The 14,119-nt window shown below is 44.1% G+C and overlaps 2 protein-coding genes across 2 annotated transcripts; both read left to right on the top strand.

Moving 5' to 3' along the window:
• Nucleotides 1-206: 206 nt before the first annotated feature.
• On the top strand, nt 207-1,884 carry LOC122122355 (SNW domain-containing protein 1-like). The gene has a single exon (XM_042696512.1). It carries the CDS (start codon nt 207-209, stop codon nt 1,818-1,820), a length of 1,614 nt encoding a protein of 537 aa, XP_042552446.1. The 3' UTR covers nt 1,821-1,884.
• Nucleotides 1,885-5,696: 3,812 nt separating this feature from the next.
• On the top strand, nt 5,697-7,744 carry LOC122122231 (crooked neck-like protein 1). Its single transcript, XM_042696307.1, is given in 2 exon segments — nt 5,697-6,687; nt 6,690-7,744. Coding segments are annotated over 2 exon segments (2,031 nt in total). The 5' UTR covers nt 5,697-5,711.
• Nucleotides 7,745-14,119: the final 6,375 nt, after the last annotated feature.

The raw sequence follows: 14,119 nt of genomic DNA, 5'->3' as shown, positions 1-14,119 counted from the left end.
CCACACCTGCTTTCCCCAGAGGCTCCCTAGGCTCTGAGGTCCTTTCTGAATCCCCTGTGGCCACACCTGCTCCTGGCCCTCCCCTATTTAATCCCTCTCCCCTGCCCTAAACTTTCACACTCTGTACTGTGGTATACAGCTCAGGTAGGCTGGCAGTGTGCTGTCCTTGCTGTTGCTTTTGGGTAAATCAACTCTTGCCAAAGAAGATGGCGCTCACCAGCTTTTTACCCGCACCTACTCAGCTATCCCAGGACCAACATGAAGCTGAAGAGAAGGCAAGATCTCACAGTTCCTGGCAGACCTCCTTGGCCTCCTCACGCAGAGAACCTCCCCCGTATGGGTGCCGAAAAGGTTGGAATCCTCGCTCGCTAGAAGATTTTGGAGATGGAGGTGCTTTTCCAGAGATCCATTTGGCCCAGTATCCACTAGATATGGGACGACAACAAACCAGGGCCAATGCGCTGACCATTCAGGTCGATCCAGAAGGAAGAATTCGGTACGATGCAGTTGCTGGACAAGGTCAGTCAAAAGACAAGGTCATTTACAGCAAATATACTGACCTGGGGCCACAGGAGGGGATGAATGCCAGTGATCCAGACCTACAGAGACCCGGCGAAGAAGCTATTCAAGAGATCACAGCAAAGACAAGGGTAGCCTTAGAGAAGTGTGTGCAGCAGAAGGTTGCCTCAGCCATGCCAGTTGGGGCAGCTGATCAACTGGCTCCTGCTCAGTATCTGCGATACACACCATCTCAGCAAGGAGTGGCATTGAACTCTGGAGCTACACAGAGGCTCATTCGCATGGTAGAGATGCAGACAGATCCAATGGAGCCTCCGAGGTTCCGGATCAACCAGAAGATTCCCCGGGGACCACCTTCTCCTCCTGCACCTGTCATGCACTCTCCAAGCCAAAAGATGACTGCCAAGGAGCAACAAGAGTGGAAGATTCCTCCTTGCATCTCCAACTGGAAAAATGCAAAGGGTTATACAATTCCCTTAGACAAGCGACTGGCCGCCGATGCAAGAGGACTTCAGATGGTACACATCAATGAGAACTTTGCCAAACTCGCCGAAGCTCTCTACATTGCCGATCGGAAGGCTCGGGAGGCTGTGGAAACACGGGCCCAAGTGGAGAGAAAAAGGGCTCAGAAAGCAAAAGAGAAGCATGAAGAGAAACTTAGAGTGATGGCCCAAAAAGCCAGGAAGAGGAGAGCTGGCATCAAAACCCGTGTGGACAGAGAAGATGGGGAGGCCTGTGGGAGGGAGGAGATCCGGCACGAGAGGCAAAAACAGAGACAGCACAACCGGCATCTTTCCAGGGCAGCTGCTGAGAAGAGATGGAAACCACCGCAGAGGAAGGAACATCGAGATATCACTGAAGTCATTGCTCTGGGTGTCCCCAATCCTGGAACCTCCAAGGAAGTTTGGTATGACCAGAGGCTCTTCAACCAGTGCAAAGGTATGGACAGCGGATTTGCAGGTGGAGAAGATGACATTTACAGCGTTTATGATCTCACCTGGAGAGGCGATAAAGACATGGCCCAGACCATCTATAGGCCCAGGACAAATCTGGACAAGGACATGGATGGTGATGACCTAAAAACCAAAATCCAGTCCAACAGCTTTCTTCCAGTTCAAGAGTTTTCCGGTTCAGAACATAGGCAGACCGGACGAGAAGGGCCAGTGCAGTTTGAGGAGGATCCTTTTGGTTTGGACAAGTTTCTGCAAGAAGCTAAACAGCACAGTGGCTCCAAAAGACTTGCAGATACCAGCCGACCTGAGGAGCATGAGCATGAAGGCAAGAAGAGGAGGAAGCCGTAGATACTTCTCTCTTCTCACTCAATGAACTTGGTCCAGAACCCTAGTGATGCAAGTCGTGGGGATATGCTTTGGAAAGGGTCAGAGTAAAATCCAAATCTGGATCCACTCCAAATGGATCAAAGACCTCGGAGTCAAAGCAGACCCTCAGAAAATTTTACAGGATGGAAGAGGAGAAAGCCTAGGTCTGCTTGACACAGGCCAAAATTGTCTTCAGAGACCCAGAAACACAACAAATCCAAGAAAGCTTGGACAAATGGGGCTGCATGAAATTGCAGAGCTTCTGCATGGCACAGGACATAGCTCGCAAGATCAATAGAAAGCCCACGGATTGGGAGAAGAGTTTCACTAGCCACACAATGGGCAAGGGTCTCATATCTAAAATAGACCTGGAACTCAAAAAATTAAATCCCCCAGCAACAAATCTTCAAAGAAACACCTACCCAATAAATAAGTGGGCTAAAGACTTAAAGAGAAACTTCTCTGAAGAGGAAAGAAGGATGGCCAATAGTAACAGGCAGAAATGCTCAACCTCTCTAGTCAAAAGAAATGCAAATCTAAACAACCTTGAGATACCACCTCACCGCAGTTAGAATGGCTATAATCAAGAACTCTAATAACAACAGATGCTGAAGGGGATGTGGACAGAAGGGAACCTTACTGCATTGTGGGTGGGAGTGTAAACTTGTGCAACCACTTTGGAAAGCACTATGGAGGTTCCTCAAAAGACTACACACAGAGCTCCCCTAGGACTCAGGAATCCCACTTTGGGGCATTTACCCAAGTGTTTACAAACAAGACCACACTAAAGCTACCAGCATGACTATGTTTATTGCAGCATTATTTACCATAGCGAAGATATGGAACCAACCCAGATGCCCCTCAGTAGATGAATGGATCAAGAAAATGTGGTATAGAGTTCTTGATTTTTGCTGTTCTAACTGGAGTGAGGTGCTGGAGGGGATGTGGACAGAAAGGAACCTTACTTCATTGTTGGTGGGAATGTAAACTTGTTCAACCACTTTGGAAAGCAGTATGGAGGTTCCTCAAAAGACTCCACATAGAGCTCCCCTATGACCCAGCAATCCCACTTTTGGGCATTTACCCTAATGTTTACAAAAAAGACCACACTAAAGCTACCAGCACAACTATGTTTATTGCAGCATTATTTACCATAGCTAAGATATGGAACCAACCCAGATGCCCCTCAATAGATGAATGGATCAAGAAAATGTGGTATATATACACAATGGAATTCTATGCCTCCATCAGAAAGAATGACATTGCCCCATTTGTTAGGAAATGGAAAGGCTTGCAAAAAATTATATTAAGTGAAGTAAGCCAGGCCCAAAGAAACATAGGTCCCATGGTTTCCCTTATTTGCAATATCTAGTATAGGTATGAGTCAAGCGGAAAAAGTCAGAGAAGGTGATGTTAGGAAAACGAACCCTCAAATATGTATTTTAATGTTTTTGTTTCTTTCATGCATGTGTTTCTAACGCATTTATAAGATTATTTCTTGGTTGCTTTGTATGTCCCTCCCCCACAGTGTAACCCCTGCTTTCACTATATTTGATGTCAGTATAACATGTGGAGGAGATGGGGACAAACAAGTCGTTTAAGGATTCAGGTGGACCTGTTGCAACAATGAGAAGTACAAAATGTCATGTCAAAACCAGCTTTACAATGTCGGAGGGGGGGGAGGGGGGGTATGATTGGGTGGGGGGGAGGGGGGAGGCTGGGAAGGGAGGTGAAGGGTAAACAAAGGAGGAGGCTGCAATGCTTGGTAAGAAATGTATGCATTATCCTGACCATGTAATTGTAACCCCTCTGTACAGTATGTTCTCAAATAAAATAAAATAAAATTAAAAAAAAAAAAACCATAAAAAAAAAAAAGAAAAAAAAAAAAAAAAGAAAATGTGGTATATATACAGAATGGAATTCTATGCCTCCAGCAGAAAGAAGGACATTGCCCCATTTGTTAGGAAAAGGGAAGACTTGGAAAAAATTACATTACGTGAAGTAAGCCAGGCCCAATGAAACATAGGTCCCATGGTTTCCCTTATTTGCAATAACTAGTGTATGTCTGAGACAAGTAGAAAAGGTTACGTAAATTGATGTTCGGTGAAATAAACGCCAAAATGAGTATTCAAATTTTTTTTCTTTCTTGCAATTGTTACTAACATAGTTATAAGATGATTTCTTTGTTGCTTTGTGTGTCCCTCTCCCACCGTATAACCCCTGCTTTCACTGTATTTGATGTTGGTATAATTTGTGGAGGGGAAGGGAAGAAACACGTCGATTAAATAGGGATACAGGTAGACCCATCGCAACAATGAGATATACAAGTTGTTTTGTCAAAAAAATGAACTTTGGGAGGATTGGGTGGGTGGGGAAGGAGGATGGGAAAGGATGGGAAGGGTAAACAAAGGAGGAAGCTATAATAAGGAGGCTTTATAAGAAATGTATTCACTATATTGCCCATGTAATTGTAACTCCTCTGTACAGTATTTTCACAATAAAAAAATTTAAAGAAAAATGAACTTTACAACTTTGGCTGGGGTGGGGAGGTGGCAGATTGGAAGGGATGGGGAGGGGAAGCAAAGCAGGAGGCAACAATGCTTGATAATAAATGTACTCATTACCTTGCCCACGTGATTGTAACCCCTTTGTACAGTATTTTCACAATAAAAAAAATAGGAAAAGTTATTTTTAACGTTTCCACGTTTTCCTTTGTTTTATTTTTATTTGTAAACTTGCAGAATAAAATTCCTTCCTTGTGGAAGGAACAAAATAAAATACTATATAATAAACTCTTTCTGCCTGAACCATGTGGTGGTCTCCTTTCGGCAAACCCTACACAAGGGAGCCCAACAACCTGGCCCAGAGGGTTTGGCTTCTCTCTATGTTCTGAGGACATTTTGAGTGGGAGGTCAGCACAGTAATGATGATCAATTTTCTCACAGGAAAGTAAGAATCCTTTGTCAGATCTCATGAGATCTTGCTCCTATCCCTCCTTAGCCCATGTATTGGTCAAAAGCCTACTGCCATCATGTGAACCACTAAAGATATCAAGCTACCCATGTTAAATTGGAACAGACGCTCTACTTCTAAACTAAGCTTTCACCTTTCTTATTCAGACTCTGTTTCCTAAGTCTTCTTTCCCTAGAAGAATATCCAGGTTCACAATCAAGGAACCATCTCTGCTGCCTTGTCCTGATCCGGATGACATCTCTGCATTCTATTCCTAAGAATGATACCCCTGTGTCAGCAGGAAGTAGCCCAGAGAATCTTCAAAAGGCTGGAATGTTCTGTGTACCCAGGATAAGACCACTCCCTCCCCTTCTGCTCTCCTCCTCCTTTGCAGGAGAGGGCAGCATGGTAGCCTTTCCAGAATTCTCCTGCTGGAAAGCAGTAATCTCCTCAGTCAATCTCCTGAATGAGAGTCAGCAAAGGGCTCCAGGCTCTGAGGTCACCACCTCACCCTCTGAGGTCACGCCCTCACCCACCCAGCCCTGTCTCCCTAAGCCCAGCCACGCCCTTATCCACCCTGTCACACCCTGATAAGCCCAGTCACTCCCTCATCCGCCCAGCCCTGCCTGCTTCCACCAGTGAGAGGCTCCCTAAGCTCTGAGGTCATTTCCGCCTCCGCTGTGGCCACGCCTCCTCCCCGCCTGGCACTATATAAGCCCTCTGGCTGGTGCTAAGCTTTGTCTCTGGGCCACTCCCTCCAGTGCAGGTAGGCGCTCAGGTTGGTCTTGCTCCCTCCTGTCACTCAGCTCTTCCCGCGGACTCGCTTCGTTGTTGGGAAGCTTGGTAGTGTCAAGAGCTCTCTGTCGGGCAGCTCTCTGCGATCCCAGTGTGTGCGGACATCTCCCAGGATCTCCTGCAGACATGGCGGTCTCCACCGCAGTCGGGAAACTGCGGATCCCTCAGGTGGCCAAGGTCAGAAACAAAGCTCCAGCTCTCGTCCAGATCACCGCTGAGCAACTGCTGAGGGAGGCCAAAGAACGAGAGCTTGAGCTTCTTCCACCTCCACCTCAACAGAGGATCGCAGATGAAGAAGAATTCAATGACTACAAGCTGAGGAAAAGGAAGGCCTTTGAAGATAACTTAAGGAAGAACCGGACTGTGATTGGGAACTGGATAAAATACGCGCAATGGGAAGAAAGGCTCCAGGAAATTCAGAGGGCTCGATCCATCTACGAGCGTGCTTTAGACGTGGACTACAGAAATATCACCCTCTGGCTGAAATATGCAGAAATGGAAATGAAGAATCGCCAGGCCAACCATGCCAGAAATGTGTGGGACCGTGCCATCACAACACTGACACGAGTCAGCCAGTTCTGGTACAAGTGCACATACATGGAAGAGCTGTTGGGGAACATGGCCGGTGCCCGGCAGGTGTTTGAGCGCTGGATGGAATGGCAGCCCGAGGAGCAAGCCTGGCACTCCTACATTAACTTTGAGCTGAGATACAAAGAGGTGGAGCGGGCTCGGACCATTTACGAACGCTTTGTTCTTGTGCACCCGCGGGTGAACAACTGGATCAAATATGCCCACTCTGAAGAAAAACATGCTTATTTTGCCCACGCACGGAAAGTGTATGAGAACGCTGTTGAGTTCTTCGGAGAGGAACATATGGATGAACACCTCTATGTTGCCTTTGCCAAATTTGAGGAAAACCAGAAAGAATTTGAGAGGGCCCAGGTCATCTACAAGTATGCCTTGGACCGAATCCCAACACAAGAGGCTCAAGAGCTCTTCAAAAACTATACCATCTTTGAGAAGAAGTTTGGTGACAGGCAGGGTATTGACGCTATCATTGTGAGTAAACGCAGATTCCAGTATGAAGAGGAAGTGAGGGCCAGTCCCACAATTATGATGCGTGGTTTGATTACTTGCGCTTACTGGAAAGCACTGCAGAAGCTGACACAGTGCGAGAGGTTTATGAGAGAGCCATTGCCAACATTCCACCCATTCAGGAGAAGAGACACTGGAAGCGTTACATCTACCTCTGGATCAACTATGCACTCTATGAAGAATTGCAGGCAAAGGATCCTGAGAGGACAAGGCAGGTGTATCAAGCCTCTTTGGAATTAATTCCTCATCAAGAGTTCACATTTGCCAAAATGTGGCTCTATTATGCACAATTTGAAATAAGACAGAGAAATTTATCATCTGCCAGAAGAGCTTTGGGGATTTCAATAGGCAAGTGTCCAAAGAGCAAGTTATTTAAAGGCTACATAGAACTGGAAGTGAAGCTTCGAGAATTTGACAGATGCCGGAAGCTGTATGCAAAGCTGTTGGAATTTGCACCTGAAAATTGTACCTCCTGGATTAAGTTTGCAGAATTAGAGACAATCCTTGGTGATGTGGAGAGAGCCAGGGCAATCTATGAGTTAGCCATCAGCCAGCCTCGCTTAGACATGCCAGAGGTGCTTTGGAAATCCTACATCGACTTTGAGATGGAACAGGGAGAAATTGAGAGAACACGAAATCTTTACCGACAGTTGCTCCAACGGACACAGCATGTCAAGGTATGGATCAGTTTGGCTCACTTTGAGTTGTCTGCAGGAGAAGACCGAAGTGTGTCTAAATGCAGACAGATTTATGAAGAGGCTAACAAAACCATGCAGAACTGTGAAGAAAAGGAAGCGAGGCTTATGCTGCTGCAATCTTGGAGAAGCTTTGAGGATGAATTTGGAACAGTATCAGATAAGGAGAGAGTAGACAGACTCATGCCAGAGAAAGTGAAGAAGAGAAGAAAGGTTCTGACTGATGACGGGTGTGATACAGGCTGGGAAGAATACTGTGACTACATCTTTCCAGAAGATGAAGCTGCCAGCCAACCTAACCTCAAACTTCTGGCTATGGCTAAACTTTGGAAGAAACAACAGCATCCTGACTCAGGATGCTTCCTCTAAATGTTTCCACATTTTGGTGTTTTATATTTTTATTTGTAATGTAAAATTTTGTAATATTGTAAATTTTGTAAAATCTTTCATAGTTGGAAGCAATAAAATAAAATAAACTCTTACCTATCTGAAGGATGTTGTGGTCTCAATTTATTGAAGCTTGCATTAGAGAACCCAACAGAGATTCAGAGATTCAACTTTTGTATATTTCAAAAGAAGATCAGGAAACTAGCGATTATCAACCTTCCCACAGAAGAGCAGGACGATACTGTCCTATATGTTGTATAAATGTTAGTTCTTTGTTTTTATATGAAAGATATTGAAGTACAACTGTTTATTTGATAGTATTACTTAGTACATGTATAGTTTTTATCAATTCACTGGGGATGGACATTTGGCTCAGACACTTGAAGCTGTTAGGAAGGAACACCCACATTGCAGACTTTGGATGGACATCCACTTTTAGTATACTTGTTTTGATTCCAAGAAAGAGATTACCAAGTCCTATGGTATGTATGTATTTATTTAGAAGCTACTATAAAAATGTCACAGTGCAGATCAGAAGGAACAATTCTCCCCAACTAGAGATCCGGCATGTGAAGTACTGTTGGAAATGTTGACCATGTTAATTCCATCATAGGTCTTCATTGTAAGCACCTCTCAGGCTTGTTTCTTGAAATGTCACATCTGACCTCTCCCTGTGCCTGGTTGACTGGATTAAGGAGGTCTGACCAACAACTGGACCCAAAATTAAATTAATAAATAAAAAAACCAGCTAGGTAGCTGGGCACTGGTGACTCAAGTTTATTATTCTAGCTAGTCAGGAGGCTGAGATCTGAGAATTGAGGTTCAAAGGGAGCCTGAGTAGGAAAGTTTGTGAGACTCTTTTCTCTAATAAACTACTCAGAAAAAGCTGGAAATAGAGCTGTGACCCACTAGTAGAGCACTAGTTTTGAGCAAAAAGAAGCTCAGGGACAGTGTCCAGGCCCTGAGTTCAAACCTCAGGACTAGAACAACAACAACAACAACAAATCAAACCAAAAAACACACGTTTGTTCTTGCCCCTGGTATGGACATGCAATTGGCTCTAGTACCACATTGGCTACCAGAATCTGAGGATACTTCAGTGCTTTGTATAAAATGATGTGGGCAAAAGCTGGTGGCTCACACTTGTAATCCACCTACTCAGGAGGCAGAAAACTGAGATTCAAACCCATCCTGAGCAGAAATTCTAAGGCACTCTCAGCAAAATGTTAGACTAGATGTACGGTTTAGAACGAGAGTTTCTGTTCCAATTTAACATGGGTAGCTTGATATCTGTAGTGATTCACATGGTAGCAATAGGTGTTTGACAAATATATGGGCTATGGAGGGGTGAGAGCAGGGTCTGATTAGATCTGACAAAGTAATCTTACTTTCCTGTGGGAAGGTTGATAATCAATACTCTCCTGACCTCCCACTTAATATGTCCTCAGAATATAGAGAGAAGCGAAATGCTCTGAGCCTGGTTGTTGAGTTCCCTTCTGAAAGGTTTGATGAAAGGAGACTGCCACATGGTTTAGACAAGAAAGTTTATTTTATCTTATGCATTATTTCCTTCTACAAGTTTTCCAATCAAAATGTAAAAAAGGAATACACAGAAACATTCAGAGGAAGAGTTCCAACACATGTGTTCTGGCTGAAGGCAGCTCTGGCAGTATACTGCTCTGATCAAAGAGAAAAGCTAAAAGCAAAGAAGAATCTAGAGAAGTGCACTATGTCTTATTTCACTAAAGTCAAAGGCTTGATAGACATGAAGCTCTTAGAAATGGTCCCCATACAGCTTCCTCTGTTCTTTTTTATGTAGTCAGTCATGGGGCTTGAACTCTCAGCCTGGGTGCTGTGCCTTAGCTCTTCAGCTCAAGGCTAATGCTTTACCACTTGAGCCACAGTGCCACAGACTCTGCTGTTCTATAGGAAAAGTGTGCTTGTCTCCCACACCAGAGATGCTTGAAAAGACATGTATTGTCAGGACAGTCTCCAAAGGGATAGGGGTGGTGGATGAAGTGCTCCATGGTCAGACATGGTTACACCGCCTCTCTGACAGGAAGCCCACCATGACTAGTAAAAATTTGCACAGGGTCTGCATGAGGGACTAGAAAATAAACCCTTCTTTCCAAGCTTGGTTGTTTCCACACATTGCAGAAAATGTAACCTTAACTGTACTTTGCCACTTTGAGACAGAATGATTGAATGCAATGGAAAGTTCTGGATAGGCAAGTCACAGGCCAATTCCAATTATGAAAATGTAAACAAAGTCTTAAAAAGTTAAGTTAATTATGACCACATCATGATATTATAAATGAAGTAATCCAGACCCAATGAATCACAGGTCCATGGTTTCCCTTATTGGCAATAATTAGTGTATGTCTAGGGTAATCTTATCAGATGAGCAGAATAGCACAAAATCTATGCACATACCACCATATAAGATGATGCTAAGGGAAATGAACTCCAAGATATGGACACAGAGGTTTTTCTTTGTTGTTTTTAATGTACTATGTGATTTCTTGTTTCTCTTGTCTGTTCTTCCCCCTATGGTATATCCATCCCCTGTTGTCACTGTATTTGATTCTGGTACCCTGGATTGTGTATATGTTTATTTGAATTAGAAAGAGAAGTGAACAACAGAGTCATGAGACAAAGGACAAGGGGGGAACCAATGCAACAGTGACATACACAAGACAAGATGCAACTTGAGGGGGATTGGGGAGATAGGGAGAGTAGGAGAAAAGCGAGGGAAGGGGTAAGAAGTTCAACAAGAAATGTACTTATTACCTTACTTATGTAACTGTAACCCTTCCATACATCACCTTGACAATATTTTTAAAAAACAGTGGTGCTAGGAAAGCTGGATAGCAATATGTAGAAGACTGAAGGTAGAGCCTTCTCTTCCCCCCCGACAAGCTATTTAAAGTAGATCACAGATCTTATGGTAAAGACCTGAAACTGCTAGGGGAAATCTGACACACACATACACAGACAATTGTCAGAATCAAGAGACAACACACAGAATGGGAGGAAAATTTTTGGCTATTAAGCTTTTAGCTGATGAATAGCTGGCAGATTATATAAATAGTTCCCTAAAACTTACAAACACCCATAATGTCCTAATAGTCATCTACTCCAAAGTTTGTGGATATCACCAGAAGATTCAGGGACATGATTGTCCTGAGCAATCACAGGAAGAAAGCCCACATGCCTGGAGAAAGAGAAAGCATGAGAATTTCCTGCCACTTATGCAGATATAACAGGGAAGTAGACTCAGGAGCAATAGGAAGATAAAGCCAACAGGGCCTTAGGAGAATATGCTAAGCCTAAGAGGTTAAGACAGGAGAGTGCAAAGGAGAATTCCATTTGATTCCAGTGGGGAGCTGCTGCTAGGATGCCCTCTGGAGGCCAGATCAATGACAGTTGTATTGACCTCGCCAAAAAAAGCCACATCATGGAAGCAGCATGTGACTTATCAAGAGGCAGTACCAAGACAGAAGCATCTGGAACCCTCACCAAAACTTAAGAAAACCAGGCAGAAGTAGCCTAACAGGCACAATGCACAGGGCAGCAGGGCCATGGACAGGAGAAGTGCTTCAGAATGAGGAAAGCCGAGTAGGACACAAGCAGGGTAACTGAGCACCCAGGAGGGAGCACAAGGCTTATACTTGCAGGGAGAGCTAGTTGTGCAAGATAAGCCAACAGGATGCAAAGCTGCATCCCAGAAAAGATGGAGATGCTGTAGCCCTCATGGTTCCCCTAGAGATGGCCATACAACTTGCTACCATGAGCAATATAGTCTAGTATATGTTGTGCCATACCTGGAGAGTAAAGTAGACAAATAATAGCACAAAACTTGAAGGGTATTGAAGGACAACAACAGGTTTAGAATATACCTGTAAGAATAAAGATCAAAGAAAGGGTTCGACCCTGACCTCCGACAGTCACATAATGTATATACCACCTGCCACATACAAGGTATATGTGCTGCCCAAGTCCAGGGATGGAAGCACCATGTATGAGGGAGAGATCACGTTTTACACCAACCAGCAACCTTGCAGACCAACTTTCCAGATGCCCAAGCAATGAGATGGGTGACATACAGGTACACCTACCCTAGCAGGTAGAAAAACAACTTGAAGACCAGGAATATAACTCAGTCATCCACAAGAAAAAAAGGTTTCATTTCATCCTTAGATGCATCTTCTCCATGGCGTTTAACCTGGCTTAGCAAGGTCTCAGCATGACACATCCCTCCATAGTGGGCTGCTGTGACCACAGAGACCCTGGAATGGGTTTTGTTCCCAGCCCGCAGGTGCAGACTCATCTCCAGGCTCTGCCACACCAAACCACAGAACAAGATGCCTGCCTCAAACTTCACCAACTTTCAGGAGTTATGTAGCACCAAAGAAGACCTGTGGACAGCTTCCAGGCTCTCCATCTAGTCAAAGATAGTCTTGAGATCACTGAAGAATAGACCTTGCATAGAATTGGATTAGACAGAGATTATGACATTGGGACAGTGCTGCTCTCGTCTCGGTAGGCTCATGGATAACTCCCACTATGGCTAGTCAACAAACAGGTTCAGATCCAAGAAGGCCTCTGATCTGATATGGAAGGCATGAGTGCCTCTGCTTTGAGCCTTGTTTGAAACGATACTCAATGTGAATGGGATGTTCTGGAGGACAGAAGAGGATATAATTCATCTCCTGTGCTCTTTTCTGAAAAGAGGAAAGTTACTGCAATCCTGGAAGAATAAAGTTCAAAAATAGAACCAAGTATGTTTCCATATTTGTCATATGAATGCACCACTCACAGGATAATTGTAACTCTTCAAACTGTTGTCCAGAAGACAATAAAGTGAGGCAAATGAGAAAAGTGCCTAAATGTTACATCACAGACTTCCTGTGTTTGTAGTGACAAGCATCTTTGGGAGATCTGGTGTGTTTTTCCCTTTTAGGCTAGGTCACAAGAAAGGACTCAGGGAAGATTTCTACTTCCAATATCTGGTTATGTTTCAGTGCTGGACATGTACACCAGATAGAAAACATAACAACAGCAAACACAGAAGGAACTAGGTCCAGAAATATCCCTTGCTTGACTCAAGCCAGATGGTGGCTGCCATCTGTAGGGAGCAGAGTTCAGAGATCCAGGACTGGTACACCCAGATCCAGGAAGCTAGCCTGCCTCCCAGCCAGAAGTCTTTAGTCTCAAGTCTTACCTATAGGTTAAGACACCCATATGTAGTATGCCATCTTTGTTGTAGCTCTGTCTTTGCTCCTGCCCATTCAAAGAGGTGAATAACTTAAAAGTTATGTGTCCCAAGCACATTAGGATTTCAATTCTAGAGAGTTTGGAAGGAGCCTGCCAGAGTCAGTATTTTGCATCCTAATACCTTAAACTTCACCTCCTGACCTGCTGCTAAGAGGCTAGGACAGGTTCCTGGAGTCACATTTTTTTCTGTTTTTAGGATTTTTTTTACAAAAATGTCTTTATTGAGATTAAGTAATTGCATAAATTTCACAGTATTGTGAGATTGTGATACTTAGTCACAAACATTGTAACCTTTACAAGGAGAACTGACAGTGTTTTTTCTTTTTGTCTGTCGTGGGGCTTGAACTCTGGGCTTGGGCACTATCCCTCAGCTCTTACAGCTCATGGTGAGTGCCCTACTACTTGAGCCACAGCACCACTTCCAAGAACTGACATTTTCATGGTCTATAAAGCTTATGAACACTACAGATTTTGACAATACAACCATTTCTTCCAAATCAGTTGATATGTATATTTCTTTCCTTTTGCTTAGTGTAAGCTCTTCCCTCTTTCTCTTTCATTCTCTCCTTCCCATCTCTGCCCTTGATTTGCTTAGCTCACTTTCACAATGTCCAGTACAGCTGATGGGCCCTCTGCTGTATTTTTTTTTTAATCTGTTTTCCTTGGAGTCCCATTCTTACCAGTCAGGAAGCATCCATCCTCCATGGCTTAGCTTTCTTGGGATCTTTCCAATTCAAGTCTACTTTCCAGCAAGGTCTGATCCACCAAGGTCACCCCTGAGATCACCACAAAATCATCCACTAAGGTCACCAAGGCCTTACTGCCAAACAAGCTCTGCCCAGGGAGGTTTCATGAACATAGTCCATGTCCAGTTTCTAAGGCTATATCACCTGACCCATGAAAATCAGGCCCCAGAAGTTATATAGGATAAATCCCACAGCTCCAAGCTACACTCCAGATCAGCTGTTCACTGACCTTTAGTAGGGCTATTTGCTAGAACAGAAGAAACTCCATAATCTTGCTATACCTGTGAATGCAGGGCTGAGTTACTTATGTTTAGCTCACAGTGGGCATAAGATG

The sequence above is a fragment of the Dipodomys spectabilis genome, unplaced genomic scaffold (assembly GCF_019054845.1).
Source record: "Dipodomys spectabilis isolate Male_0828 unplaced genomic scaffold, ASM1905484v1 ptg000207l, whole genome shotgun sequence".
Classification (NCBI taxonomy): Eukaryota; Metazoa; Chordata; class Mammalia; order Rodentia; family Heteromyidae; genus Dipodomys; species Dipodomys spectabilis.
Note: the sequence above shows the minus strand (reverse complement) of the source record. Positions and strands in the feature narration are given on the sequence as shown.

Coding starts and splice junctions, on each gene's coding strand:
- LOC122122355 (XM_042696512.1), top strand. CDS start 207: ATGGCGCTCACCAGCTTTTTACCCGCACCTACTCAGCTATCCCAGGAC.